The sequence below is a fragment of the Sciurus carolinensis genome, chromosome 6 (assembly GCF_902686445.1).
Source record: "Sciurus carolinensis chromosome 6, mSciCar1.2, whole genome shotgun sequence".
Taxonomy (NCBI): domain Eukaryota; kingdom Metazoa; phylum Chordata; class Mammalia; order Rodentia; family Sciuridae; genus Sciurus; species Sciurus carolinensis.
In genome coordinates this window covers 1140397-1153646 of record NC_062218.1, presented here as the reverse complement: position 1 = coordinate 1153646, position 13250 = coordinate 1140397, and the positions used below count along the sequence as shown (strand labels likewise).

General features: G+C 61.6%; 1 protein-coding gene across 1 annotated transcript in view; it reads left to right on the top strand.

Annotated features, from left to right (window-relative positions):
• Positions 1–11929, top strand: part of Lpcat1 (lysophosphatidylcholine acyltransferase 1) — a 44661-nt gene extending 32732 nt beyond the window's left edge. The window contains exons 8-14 of the mRNA XM_047555871.1: positions 214–268; positions 2576–2658; positions 5290–5415; positions 5808–5961; positions 7579–7677; positions 8869–9010; positions 10170–11929. Of these exons, the coding sequence (XP_047411827.1) occupies positions 214–268; positions 2576–2658; positions 5290–5415; positions 5808–5961; positions 7579–7677; positions 8869–9010; positions 10170–10354 (844 nt within the window). The 3' untranslated portion in view covers positions 10355–11929. The remainder of the gene's footprint in view (positions 1–213; positions 269–2575; positions 2659–5289; positions 5416–5807; positions 5962–7578; positions 7678–8868; positions 9011–10169) is intronic.
• Positions 11930–13250: the final 1321 nt, after the last annotated feature.

Here is a 13250-nt window from a genome sequence, read left to right as displayed (position 1 = left end):
GACACTGAAGACCACTTTTCACTCCTCCCTGCGGGACTGTGGCCTGCACTGGGCCCCTCTGCGCCCTCCCGAGGGCCACTTCCTGCCCAGCAGCGCCCTCTGGGGGGCAAAGCTGGGAAGCGACCTGCAGATTCCAGCACTGCAGTAACTCAACTAAAAGGAACGGAGAAGCTTTTCACCCGTGTCAGCAGTCTGTTCAATGTTGTCTTAAAGGTTGGAAATCCTGTGGCTCACGCTGTGCCAGTTTCACAATCGAGTGGAAATTGAGGTACGTGTGGTCAGATGTTGGCAAGTTCTCGTCGGGTTCTGTCCAGTGGTTTATGGTTTATGCAGGAGCATGCCTCACTGGGTCTGTCCAGGGACACACAGTGTTAAAACAGTGTTTAACCTAGAGCCATGTAGACACAACGTTAAAACAGCGTTCATTTTAGAGCCATGTAGGCACAGTGTTAAAACAGTGTTCAGTTTAGAGCCGTGTAGACAGTGTTAAAACAGTGTTTATAGCCAGGAAAATGAGAAACTATACTCCATTATATATGTAACAAAGTGCATTCTACTGTCGTGTATAACTAATTAAAACAATTTAAAAACTTAAAAACAAAACATCATAAAAATAAATAAACTTTTAAGAAACACAGCTGTTTAGCTTAGTGCCTTGTAGATGCAATGTTATAAAATGTTCTTGGGCATCTACAGGTGCCCTGTTAAAATCGCTTTGACCAGCCGTGGAGAGCCTGTGTCATAGTGTTGTGCTCTGGGCTGTAGTGTCTCTTGTCATCTGTCTGACTCTCATCCACTTCTCAGGTCTCTTTAGAGCGTCTTCCTGGTTACTTTGCACCAATAAATTCATATTTTGCATGATTTTGGATCATTCAGACAGGACTTTTTAAAATCAATGAGGAAGCTAAGCCTTTATTATGGTTAGTCTGGGCTTAAGTGCATAGAAAACTGGCACATACGCAATAACTGCTTTTAATCTTACCTGGCACTGATTCCGCTGAGTTCATCCTGCTAAGTGTGTCTGGCCGTCACGCTGTGGCCTGCCTGCGGGTCCTGATGCGTGCTGTTGGCTGAACTGCTTGGCCATGTGTGTGCATGTAGGATTTAGCGTGAGTGAGGAATGGATGGAAAAGGGACCTGAGGCGGTGCGGTGCCTGGAGTCAGGGTGCGTCCTCTGCACCTTCCGCACCTTCCCATGAGCATCGCAGAGCAGTGCTAGCTGGACAGCTGACCCAGCCTTCTGCCAGGCTGCCCACTGCTGTGGGAGGTCAACCCCTGTGACAGCAACACCCTGAACCAGCAGGCCAGGACAGTCTTGGTGCGGCCAGGGAGCCCACAGCTGGACGCTCAGCGGCCTGTTCAGCCGCTCCGCGAGGCAGGACTGGGCTTCTGGTTCTGAGCAGCTGTCGGAGCCGATCGCTCATCCCGGGAGGAGACGGAGAGACTGAGACGCTCTGTCTGTACTCACGTGGCTCACGTAAGGGCTGAGGTGAGGCACCTTGCAGTTCAGGGCTTTAAATGAAACAGCGAGTCGGTGTGGAGTTACACCGGGCACTGACAGGCCTCAGGATGCTCCCGTGGCACAGGGTGAAGGTGTAGGGAGGGTCTCCACCTTTCTGTGCCTGACGGGGTCGCCCACAGTACGTGATCTCATTTAGGTCAGGCACCATGCATCTGCGACTTGATTCATTTTAATTTCAAGATGCAGTAGGTGACAGAAGGCTACCGAGAGTCTCTTCCAAATGTATAAACAAGTACAATTGTAGTTCATCGCATAAAACAGCAACCTAGAGGTGGAAACAAGGCCTCTTCCTCCCAAGACCCTCCCCTCGCAAGGTCAGACTTGACCGTGCAGAGGAGTGGGGCATCCTGTCCACGTGGGCGCTCCTAGTGAGCAGCAGGGTGGTGGGCGTCAGATGCAGGAGTGTTCACACGTGTGTGTGTGTGCATGTGGGTGTGTGCAGTGCATCCCTCATTGTGGGTGTGTGCAGTGCATACACTGGGGCATGTGCAGTGTGTACATTGTGGGTGTGTAGAGTGAGTACATTGTGGGTGTGTGGAGTGCATACATTGTGGTGTGTGCAGTGAGTACATTGTGGTGTGTGAAGTGCATGCATTGTGGTGTGTGTGGTGCATGCGTTGTGGTGTGTGTGGTGCGTCCATTGTGGGTGTATGCAGAGCGTCCATTGTGGGTGTGTGCAGTGCATACATTGGGGCATGTGCAGTGTGTACATTGTGGGTGTGTGGAGTGCATATGTTGTGGTGTGTGCAGTGAGTACATTGTGGTGTGTGCATTGAGTACATTGTGGTGTGTGCGGTGTATCCATTGTGGGTGTGTGCAGTGCATACATTGGTGTGTGTGCAGTATGTCCATTGTGGTGTGTGCAGTGTGTACATTGTGGTGTATTCAGCGCTTCCCTTGTGGGCACGTGCAGTGCGTGCATTGTGGGTGGGTGTGAGGCACTGCCAACTGGGCTTTGGCCGACCTCACCCCGCGGCCCTCAACCCTGTGAAGGCAGCCGGTGGGTGGCAGGCTGGGCTGCTGCTGCAGCTGACCCGCTTTCTCTGTGCTCAGTTCCTCCCTGTGTACAGCCCGTCCGAGGAGGAGAAGAGGAACCCTGCACTGTACGCCAGCAACGTGCGGCACGTCATGGCCGAGTGAGTGAGCTGCCCGTGCCCGTCCCCGCTCCTGGGAGAGCAGTGTCCGTGAGGTGAACGGGCAGCCACGTTCCTGGCTGGGGGTTTCGGCTCGTCCGCCTTGTAGAAGGCGGTCAACTCTCGCTTCAATGTGCAAGTTCCAAAGCTCCACTGGCGTCTGTCCTGTGTTCCCGCGGCAGCCCACCCGGCCCGCGGTAGCACCAGCCCTGGCAGCCTCGGGTCTGGGCCTCACACCCCGGGCCTCCCAAGTACACCACCCACATTGGCAGCCAGCGTTCCTGCCCCTCCCAGGCCCCGGGTGGACTTCCGCTGGGCCTCCTAAGAGGACAGTCCCTAAGGTGCCTCGTGAGTGGGCAGGCGGCGCCGCCCCCCTGGCTTCCTCAGGGTCCCCCACCAGGGCCACAGGCCTCGCTCTGCTTGCGTCCCGTGCCCACCCGTCCCCGGAGCAGGGTCTACGTGCCCTTCCCCTCATCCCCTCACCCAGGCCTGTCACGATGCCGGGGTGCCGCCGTGGCCTCCTCCCGGGACCGTGGGCTCGCACCTGAGCTGTAGCCGACGCTCCTCCCTGCAGCGCAGGCCCCGCCCATTCCTGACCTGAGTTGCTGACCCACCCCCAGCAGGTCGCAGTGCCCAGCCACACTGCCAGGTCCCCTGGCACGCTGGTCCTTACGTTCCCTCTCTCTCCCTCCCAGGGAACATGCCCGTTAGGATGGGGTGCACAGTCTCTGTCCCCCAAGTCCCTCGAGCCTCCGCCACAGGCAGCTCTGACCAGGTATCAGCCTTGGGCGGGAACAGGGCCAGACAAGGGTGTGCATGTCTGCCCCCACCCAGCCCCGCATGCGGCTTCTGCTGTGGCGTGAGCACTCTGGGGACCCCGCCAGGCGAGGCCAGCGTGCCTGTGTGGCTCTGGAGCGCTGCTAACAAGAGTTCTGAGGACCCCTCAGCTTGGCAGGGCCGGCCCCTCAGAGGCTCAGAACCCTCTTGAAATCACTGTGCAGCCCACTGGGAACCAGGCGTGCAAGGGTGCCCTGCGCTGGCCTCCGCCTGCCTTCCCTTGGTGGCCTGAGACGCCTGCCCTTGCGTACAGCCTGGGAAGTCGCTGCTCCCAGTGACAGTGACAGCACACCGTGAGGTAGCACCCAGGAGCTCCGGAAGTCACTACCCAAGCTGTCGCTTACAGAGGTTCCTAGGAGAGTCGTGCCTGCTTTGTTGTCTAGTTTTCCACGGGAAGCGTTGAGCAGGTAGAAGGTCTTTCATGGACTCTGACTCAGCCCTCTTAAACAGCCAGGGACTGGCGTGGGCAGTGCCCCCTGGCGAAGGACCGGGTGCTGTCCCCGTGTGCTCCCGGGAGGGTCTCAGGGCATGTGTGTGCCAGCTTCAGAGCAGGGGCACACGTGCCGCTGCTGCACAAGAGCCCTGTGGGCCCACGCCACCCACGTTTCAGTGGCTGGACTGCAGGGCTGGGGCCAGCGTGGCTGAGACTGGAACCCAGGGCCCCCGCGACACACACAAGTCCGGTGTGGACCTTGCACGCTCCTGTGAGCTTGTGGGAAGGTCCTGTTGGCTCTGGGAAGAGGCCAGCTACCTGGTGCCAGGTCTCCCGTCCAGAGAGCCCTCTAGTCTCCCCTCCGTGTTCCAGGTCCCTTCCTCAGACCAGGCAGGACTGGCTGGAAGGCCCATCCTCTGCTTCCCAGAGGATGGGTGCCCTTTCCTTTGGTCCCTTGCCTGCCACACAGCTCAGACCCTGCGTCCAGCTCCGTTAGACAGACGGGAGCTGCACACACCCTGAGACCCAGGGAGCAGCTGAGATCCACGCCTGCTCCTCCCCCAACCCCTCCAGGTTCCCACGTGCCCCTACGGGCGAGGGAGCGGCCTCGCTAGTACTCCCGCTGCGCGGAATGTCGCCTCAGGTGTGCATCAGGGGTCTGCAGCCAGATCCGGAGCCCAGAACCTGTGCTGCAGGGCTCGTGCCCGCGTGGCCTGCCTTGGCATCTTGGGCTTCAAGCCCTCGCTCGGGGTCTTCCTGTTAGTGCTCTCCAACTCCTGGGCTCCCCAGTATCGAGGGCCCCAAGGGTGGGCGGGCCCTCTTCAGACCTAGTGGGCATGTGCTCTGGCAGCCACTGGGCGGCAGCCGCTGGGCGGTACCCATGCTGGGAAGCCTGTCATGGTGCCCACTCTGATTTCGGCCTCCACCATGACCACGTTAAGCTCTTGCTCAGCCTTGAACTTAACGTCATTTTGCGTGGTGCAAATCAGAAGCCATGGAACCTTGGTGGCTCCCCGTCGGCAAGGCAGACCTGCCTCAGGAGCAGCCAGCCGCGTGTGGGGCGCGTGATCAGTGGGCGCCACTGCATGGACGTCTGTGATTGGAGCTGGCTTGGGAGAGGCGCCCCCGTGGGAAGGGGGTGCCCTGCTGCTCCCGGTGCCCCCGGCCGACCTCTGTGCTTCCCGCAGGCTGGGCAGGGTCCTGGCAGGGCTGAGCTTCGCTGTGGCTGCACGGCCGGGTGCAGCCTGCAGGTGCTGCTCTGTGACCGTCCACCTGGGTGCCTGGGACGCCCCGGCCCCTTGTCCAGCTGCTGACAGGTGAGGACTGGCCGATATGGGGAAGGCTGATGCACCCCTCTCTTGCAGGGCCCTGGGCATCTCGGTGACCGACTACACGTTCGAGGACTGCCAGCTGGCCCTGGCCGAAGGACAGCTTCGCCTGCCTGCCGACACCTGCCTGCTGGAGTTCGCCAGGCTGGTGCGGGGCCTGGGGTGAGTTTCCCGGGAGCCCTGAGTGGGGTTAGAACCTGGCGCTGCTGAGCGCACAGGACAGGTGGCCCAGGAAGCGATGCTTGACGTGCCTGCTCTGAGCTTCATTTAAATGCAGCTTCAGGCCACGTAGCAGGGCCCTAGAAGCCCTCCGTGGGGGCCCCAACCATCCCCACGGTGCCGTGGGCGTCCAGGGAACTGGCAGAGGCGCTGGACACAGTGCCTGCTTGCCAAGAAGCCCGGATGCCCCGCAGGCTGCTGGCTGGCATGCCTTCAACCTGGCAGCCAGCTCCCCGCTTGTCGCACAAACAGCCTGGGGGACTTGATGAGCTGCAAGACGTGACGGCGAGTCTCCTGATGGTCTTGAAAAAGAAATCTCTCCCATTTTTTTTTAGGCTGAAACCAGAAAAACTCGAAAAGGACCTGGATAAATATTCGGAGAGAGCCCAGGGGAAGAGCCGGGAGAAGATCAGCCTCCCGGAGCTCGCCGCGTCCCTGCAGGTGCCCGTCTCTGACACGCTGCAGGACCTGTTCTCACTCTTCGACGAGGTGGGTCTTAGTGGTTCTCACTATTCGATTTGAGGGGGTCTTGGGCTTTTCGGAACACAAGAGGCCTTCCCTGTGGCTGGAGCACACCTCACCCGAGTCTGAGACCCGAGGACCCCTGCCCGGGGCCAGCACCGCCAGGCCCGCCACGGCCCTCGGTGTGTGCAGGAGCTCAGCGTCGCGTGTTCCTTCCCCGGAACCTGCTGGTGCTCTGGGGTGTTAGCTGGTGTCTCAGAGGATGACACCGTGTGGCCAGCCCAGCCTCTCCTGCAGCCCAAGTCCTCCTCAATCACATGCTGGCCAAATGAGGGTCTGGTTCATGTCACCATGGCCCTGCAAGGTGGCCTCCAGGGCCCAGGCGGGTGTGACAGCAGGCGGAAGCCAGCCGCCTGCTCTTGCTGGGTGTCATCAGGGCAGGGTTGCCAGTGTGGGTCCTGCGGAGCCGACCTCAGGGCAGAGCAAGGGTCCTGTGTACACCACGGGCAGCCGCATGTGGTGCTGCAGCGCCAGGGCAGCCTGTGTGTGCTGGGGACACTTGTCCCTGGGTCACGGGTGTCGCCCTGGCCTAGGCGCTCCTGAGGACACGTCCTCTAGCCGTGGCCGGCTGACCGAGGCCCTGCCGCGAGGCTTGGCCGCTTTGGGCCCAGCTCTGCCTGCACAGCTGGGCCGCGGCTATTTCTGCTCAGGCCTCCCGGGGGACCCAAGCTCTCCACAGTGACCCTGGGTCAGCTTTTGCGTCCCCAGTGACCCACAGTGACATGTGGGTGTTGATTTTTATCTTCTGCTCTGTCTAATGTACGGTATCATATGAGGTAGGAGCATGCCCCACTTCACCCCCAGGGCTCAGACCCAGACCCAGAGGCCCAGCCGTCCCAGAGCTGGACACACGTAGCCATAGGGTCTGGTATGGGCTACACCTGCCTGGTGCCCAGGCTGCTTCCCGAGACCAGCACCCTGTGCCCCAGGCCTTGAGAGCCAGACCAGGGCCACTGCAGGATAGGCACCACATCCCCTCAGGGGGTACCCAGGAACTATGTCTTCCTGACCCTCGTCCTTGTCCCTGCCTGCAGTGGACAAGGAACATGGGCAGCAAGGGTCAGTCCACCCCGCCCAGCACCCTCACCCCAGCTGACAGGCATCTTCCTGCATGTGTCCTTCCATGCATCCCACCCACCTATGGTCATCTGTGGTCATCCCCCATGCAACCCTGTCTCCCACACAGTGACACGTCCTGCAGAGCCTAGGAGCCCGTGGCGGAGGGGCCCGCTGACCTTGCTCTGGGTGGCCGGCTCCACGAACTGAGACCTGGCCTCACTGTATTGTGAGTGCCCAGGTGCCCCACGAGCAGGCTGGTGCTGGGGTCCTGGCACAGCGGCGGCCTGACTGCAGGTCCGGCCACGCGGCCTCGGTGGGCAGCAGGCCTTGTTTGCCCAGGCTTCCTTGAGAAGCTGCACTGTGGTCCCCGGCCCTGAAGTCAAGCATCCTTCCAAACAAGCGTGCATAGCCGCTGCCACGCCGGGTGCCGTGCTGAGACTGTCCTTCAAAGCCCCCTGTGTGTGCAGGCCCGCAGGCACCGCCGGCTGAGGAGGGCGGGCCCCTGAGAGCCTGTCTCTCTTGCAGAGTGGAGACGGCAAGATGGACCTGCGGGAGTTTGTGGTGGCCTTGTCAGTAGTGTGCCGGCCGTCCCGGACGCTGGACACCATCCAGCTGGCATTTAAGGCAAGTGGGACCCCACGTGAACCATCTGTGGGGACGGTCAGACCCGTCACGTCGGGCTGTGACGCGGTCTCACAGCGCTCACCGTGGCGGGCTGCCTCGCCGCTCTTGCAGGCATCTGCAAAGGACCCAGGGCTCTCTGCTTCCTCCCCGCGTTAGCCAGCGCCCTCCTGAGAGGGCCCAGGACCATCCTCCCGCCCCTCAGCTGCTGACCAGCAGGCAGGGCTCTGGAGGAGGGAGCTGCCCCATGCCGCCCAGTCCTCTGTGCCTGCTGAAGGAGCGAGCGCGCTCATGGCCTCCTGGGGCCCTCGTCAGGTGGTGTCCGCCTGGCAGTGCAGCAGCCCCTCCACCTGGGCTCACCCTCCTGCCTGCAGGCGCCTCCTCACCCTGACAGCGGCTGGTGCCACCTCGGGCCCCCTGGCGTCCCTACCGCCACCTGCACCAGCACAGGCCACCTTTCCTCCTGGGCCGGACCCCTCCCCAGCCCTGGTCACGTGAGGGCAGCCTGGTGGACACACCCAGACCTGGCGGGGGAGTGCAGCCCTCTGTCAGCCCGGCTGCAGCCCTGCCCTGCTACCGCCTTTTCCCGCAGCCTCTAGGTCACCATCCAAATTTAGGAACTTGTATCTCCAGCCCTCCTCCCCGCCTTCAGCCCCGGCCTCGGGCAGCACATCCACGTAGCAGCACATCCAGGCCGAGCAGGCTCCCACCGTGCCGCAGTTCAGGCTGTGGCCAGGAGGTGGGGCCAGAGGCCCGCTGCTCTGCCAGAGCTGGGCTGGCCTGGCTCCTCCGGCCTTGTGCCGCCCAGGTGCCGCCCAGGTGCCGCCCCTGTGGATCCATCGATTCCCATAGGCAGCAGTGGTGTGGCGAAGTCTGGGCCCGGGCTTGCTTCCTGTTTCCTGACGGAGTGTCTCCTTCCCTGTGCTGATTGGTCTGGGGCTCAGTTGTCACAGTCCATCGGCAGCCTCCTGCTCTCAGGCCAGGGGTATCAGATGTCCAGGAGGTGGAGGTCAGAGGGCCTGAGGCACGACCTTGCCTGGACCTCAGCCTCCTCCCCAGAGCGCTGCCTGGCCGGGGGCCCAGTGGTTCTGAGGAGGTGGGGTATCGACCGCTGAGAGCTGGGTTTCCAGGGCGGGTGCACCAGGCCTGTCCAGGCCCGCGGAGGCCTCAGTGACGCCCTGCTGCTCCCTGCAGATGTACGGGTCCCCCGAGGACGGTGGTGTCGCTGAGGGCGACCTGTCCTGCATCCTGAAGACCGCCCTGGGGGTGGCAGAGCTCCATGTGACTGACCTGTTCCAGGCCATCGACGAGAAGGAGAAGGGGACAGTCACGTTTGGTGAGTGGGGAGGGGCCCCCTGCCCCAGAGCACTCGCATGGCTAGGCTGCCACCCCGATGTGACAGAAGGGTGAGCCCTGGGGACCTGGGCCCAGGACCAAAGCCTGTCCCCTCCTCCCTCCAGGCTGCCTTGTGGTGCCTCAGAGGTCAGGGTGAGCCTGGAGCGTAGAGCCGAGCTCAGCCTGCCTGGAAAGCTCAGGGCCCTGGGTGCCGTCCGCAGCGGTGGCAGCGTCACCCTCCTGGGGACACTGGCTGCGTACCCAGCAGCCACAGCCCTGGGTCTCACACCACCTGGCCCGGGAATGGTCTGTCAAGAAAAGCAGAGCAGAGTGGGGGTGTGTTCCCGAACGGTTGCCCGCGTGCCGGGCACGTGGTCTTCTCCCGGAGGACGGCTCCCTCGACAGGCTGAATGCTGAGGAGTAACCAGGGCGCTGCTCTGATTTCAGTGAGATCGGCAGACCAACACGGAGGCCCCTCCCTCCCTTGTTAAGGGTGACGCGCTGTCCTTCGTGACACTCGTGGGTTTGGGGCTGTGGCCTGTCACCCTCGGGCCCCCCAGTCCTCACTCCCTCATCTTCTAAAGTGGGTGCAGCAGTCTGTCCCCAAAAGGACCACCGCGCCCGCCTCTGCGCATGCAGGACAGAGCGCCAGTGGGTTCCGAGGAGCCAGGGCCCAGGCAGCCCGGAGCCGGAGTGCTGGCAGGGAGCCTCCGACGGGCCACACGGGCACCACGGGCACCACGGGCACGCCGCTTCTCTAAGGCGGCGTGTGCTCTCACTGGAGGAAAGGAGCAGACATGTTCAGGGAGACGGGGAGTCTCTGAAATGGCCACTATTCATCTCTTTGGGTATACCTTAAAAATTGTGTCCAAGTGTCAGCCCCCAAGCGTGAGTGTGAAAGTACGTGCCAGTGTGCTTGTGTCTGAGTGTGCCCGTGTGAGTGTGAGTGTGCAGGTGAGCGTGGTGCTGTCCGAGTGCTTGGGTCTGCAGGGAGCACGGCCACCGTGGACGCCCCGCTCCGTGGGTGAGGGGGAGCTGGGGTCTGGGGGTCCACTGCTCTCCCCAGAAGGGGGAGGGATAGCAGGTGGGCACAGGGGACGAGCCCGGGCCAGGCGTCCGCTCCTCCAGAGCCTGGTGACCCAGTCCTTTGCTTCTTGCAGCCGACTTCTCCAGGTTTGTGGAGCGGCACCCCGACTTTGCAGAGGAGTACCTGTGCCCTGACCTGAGGGGGCCCGCGTACGGCCCCGCGGCCCCACCCGTGCTCACCCCCAACGGCTTCTGTGCTGACTTCAGCCCTGACAGCCTGGGCCTGGGGAGGAAGCCTTGTTGTAAGAAGCTGGACTAGGACAGAAGGTCCCGGAGGACGAGGCGCCTGCCACCCTGCTCCAGCGGCTGGACGTCCAGGTGCTCTCTTCTCTTCTGCCCTTCAGACCCAGTCTCTGTTCCCTTGTGAGCAGCTGCGTCGGGAGCCCAGCCTCGGAGGGAACCGCGGGAGGGGCGCCGTCTGCCTGGGGCCGCGGGTGCCCCTGGGTGCCCCCCACCCTCACCTAGCACGCCGGGTCCCCTTCTCTGTGTGTGGCACAATCGGGTGGCCATGCTGCCCATGCTGCAAGCAGAGTGGCCCTGGCCCTGGTCCCAGATCTCCCGCCTTTCTGTGTCGGGAGCACCAGAGCGTTTTATAAACTTCATTTAGCTATTTTGGAACACATTCAGCATTTTTTTAAAAAAGAGAAAATTGTTTTTCTACTCATTTTTCCCGTTAGGGTCAGAGGATATTTATTTATCAGCCCTTTTTTGATAGACCGAGGCTGTCTTGGGCTTCGACATTTCTCACGGCCTCTCCCAGGGAGGTTCCCTGCGGGCCCAGGGAGAGTTTGGCCACAGACCCCTGGCCCCAGGACACCTCTTCCGCTTTCCTTGATCCTTTAACATCCCCTTTTTTTATGAATGTCACCAGTTTGGTATTTCTGTTTGAATATAATGCAGTCTACTTCTTCAGCGCTTAGACTCTGATCACAGCGAGGAACCCTGGTAACTGCACCAGCAGAGCCGAGCCGGACGCTGTCCGTTCACCTCCATGTCTCACCTTCCCTCCCTAAGCTGCTGACACTCCAGGTGGTGGCAGCCCCTCCCCAGCAGGGAGGCCCCTGTCCCTGGCCTCTCCCCCTTTGCTTGGTTTCTGTGGCGGCTCCAGCACAGCAGGACCCCTGAGTGTGGCTGACCCTCCAGTGGGGAGGGGACTGCAGGTGGCGTTTCTGGGGACACGGTGCCCGGCCCCTCCCAGGCTGGAGGAGTGGTGGGCGCTCCACCTCCATCCTGGGCAGGTGCAGACGCCCTCCTCGGAGCCTGTGGCGGCCACAGTGCCTCCTGAGCCGAGCTCTGCTCTTTTTTCCTGAGATGAGTTGGGTTGGGTTCCATATCTGGGCATTGTGCAGAGTGGCCGCCAGGCCAGCGAGTGCAGGACAGGTCACCGACTCCTCAGCGCTGCCCTGTGACTCTGCCAGGAGACATTGGGCACCACGTGGGCAGTGCCATCTCCACGGCCGGTTCAGGGCTGCTGGCTCCCGAGGGGAAGTTGGGAGGCAGCCTGGGTGGCCCACAGTGGTCCATTTCACAGCAATGGGTCAAGATCCACTTTTAGAAGAGAAAAGCCTGGGAAAGGCCTATGAAGGAGTTAAAGAGCTAAGATATTCCGAGGGCGGGCCGCGCCCTTCCCTGACGTCTGCAGATGAAGGGTTTTTAACGAAATGCCACGAGGTGCATTTTCAGGAGAAAATCCCTGAGACAGACTCGGAATGGATGTTTGTCCTCCTGATTCCCTTTCCCTCCACGGCAACCTGCAGTCCGCCGCCTTCACCCTGCGGTTGCCGCCCGTGAAGAGTGCGGGTTTTCTGTGGAATAAACGCGAACGTAGATACTTGAAAGCTTGGTGTCACGTGTGCTGTTATTGGAACGACGAGGGCGGGTTTTCCTGGGTGGTCGAGGTGCGGCTTCTCTTCACTCCTAGCAGTTCTGGAAAGCACAGCCCTGGAATCTGTAGAGAAGACTCTTGGAGCAGAGGGCGCCGGGTGGTGTGCCCGGCCTGGGCCAGGTGCTTCACACGGAGCCCTGGTCCTTTGCTGCCCTGGCCGGAAGCTGGAGGCCGAGCCACCCCAGGGGTGTGCAGCCAGCTCAGACTGTGGGTGCAGAGCATGCCAGCACAGCCCCCGCTGGCTGCTGGCTGTCCCCTCTCCCCTGCACAAGAGTGCCCCAGCGCCCCGCTTCCCACCCGTGGAATGGTGCCAGTAAGCACCTCCCAGGAGGCCAAGCCCCACCTCTGGGTGACACGGATTCTGTGCAGTCACCCATCCAAGGACTCTTGTGGGGAAACTGAATCAAAGTCTGCCGTCCCACAACTGTTGCCTGTGCGAACTGACAGGTGTGCTGCCCGCTCACACACACACACACACACACACACACACACACACACACACACACACACACAGGCACCCGCCTGGCCACGGTCCTAGTCACGAGGTCAGGCTAGTGTCCACGGCTCTCCTCCACAGCACATGCTCCTCCCTTGGCCCTGAGCAGCACCCAGGTGGCCAGGGGTCTTTGCCTGCAGCCTGCACCCACTACTGGCCTGTGTCACAAGAGACCAAGGGGGACCCAGCGGACCTGGGGCCAGCGGAGCATCCCCAGCCCCCGCCACTCATCGGCCACCCCATCCGTCCAGCAGCACTTGTCTCGCCCCTAGTTCAGGAGGAGGGAAGCCCCAGTTGCTGATGGCCACCATCCTTGGGAACAACCTCAAGCAGAAGAGCTTGTGTGGACGACCCATCACCCACAGGGCACAGGAGTAGCCACTGGGGGTCAGCAGTGGCTTTGCTTCTCACTTGTGCCATCCAGGGCGGGCCGGCTGCAGCAGCACCACCCTTCATGTCTCTGTCCTGGGTCAGCAGAGCACCACTGCCGGGCCCTGCAGCCAGGCAGCACAGGGAAGAGGGGACACAGCCACCCTGGACGTTGGGTCCTCCCTGTGGAAGCAAAGCAAATTGATCCCACTCCAGTCTCACATGGTCACACCTGAACCACAGACAGGGTGTGATCCCGCAGAGAAGGGGAAAGGGGCATCTAGGATGGTGGCCGCCAACCAGCAACCACAGGACGTGCCAGGGAGAGGAGCCATGCCTGGTTCCACCCAGCATGACACACTGGTCATGAGAGGACACCTGAGGGGACAGGACAGTGGCCAGTGT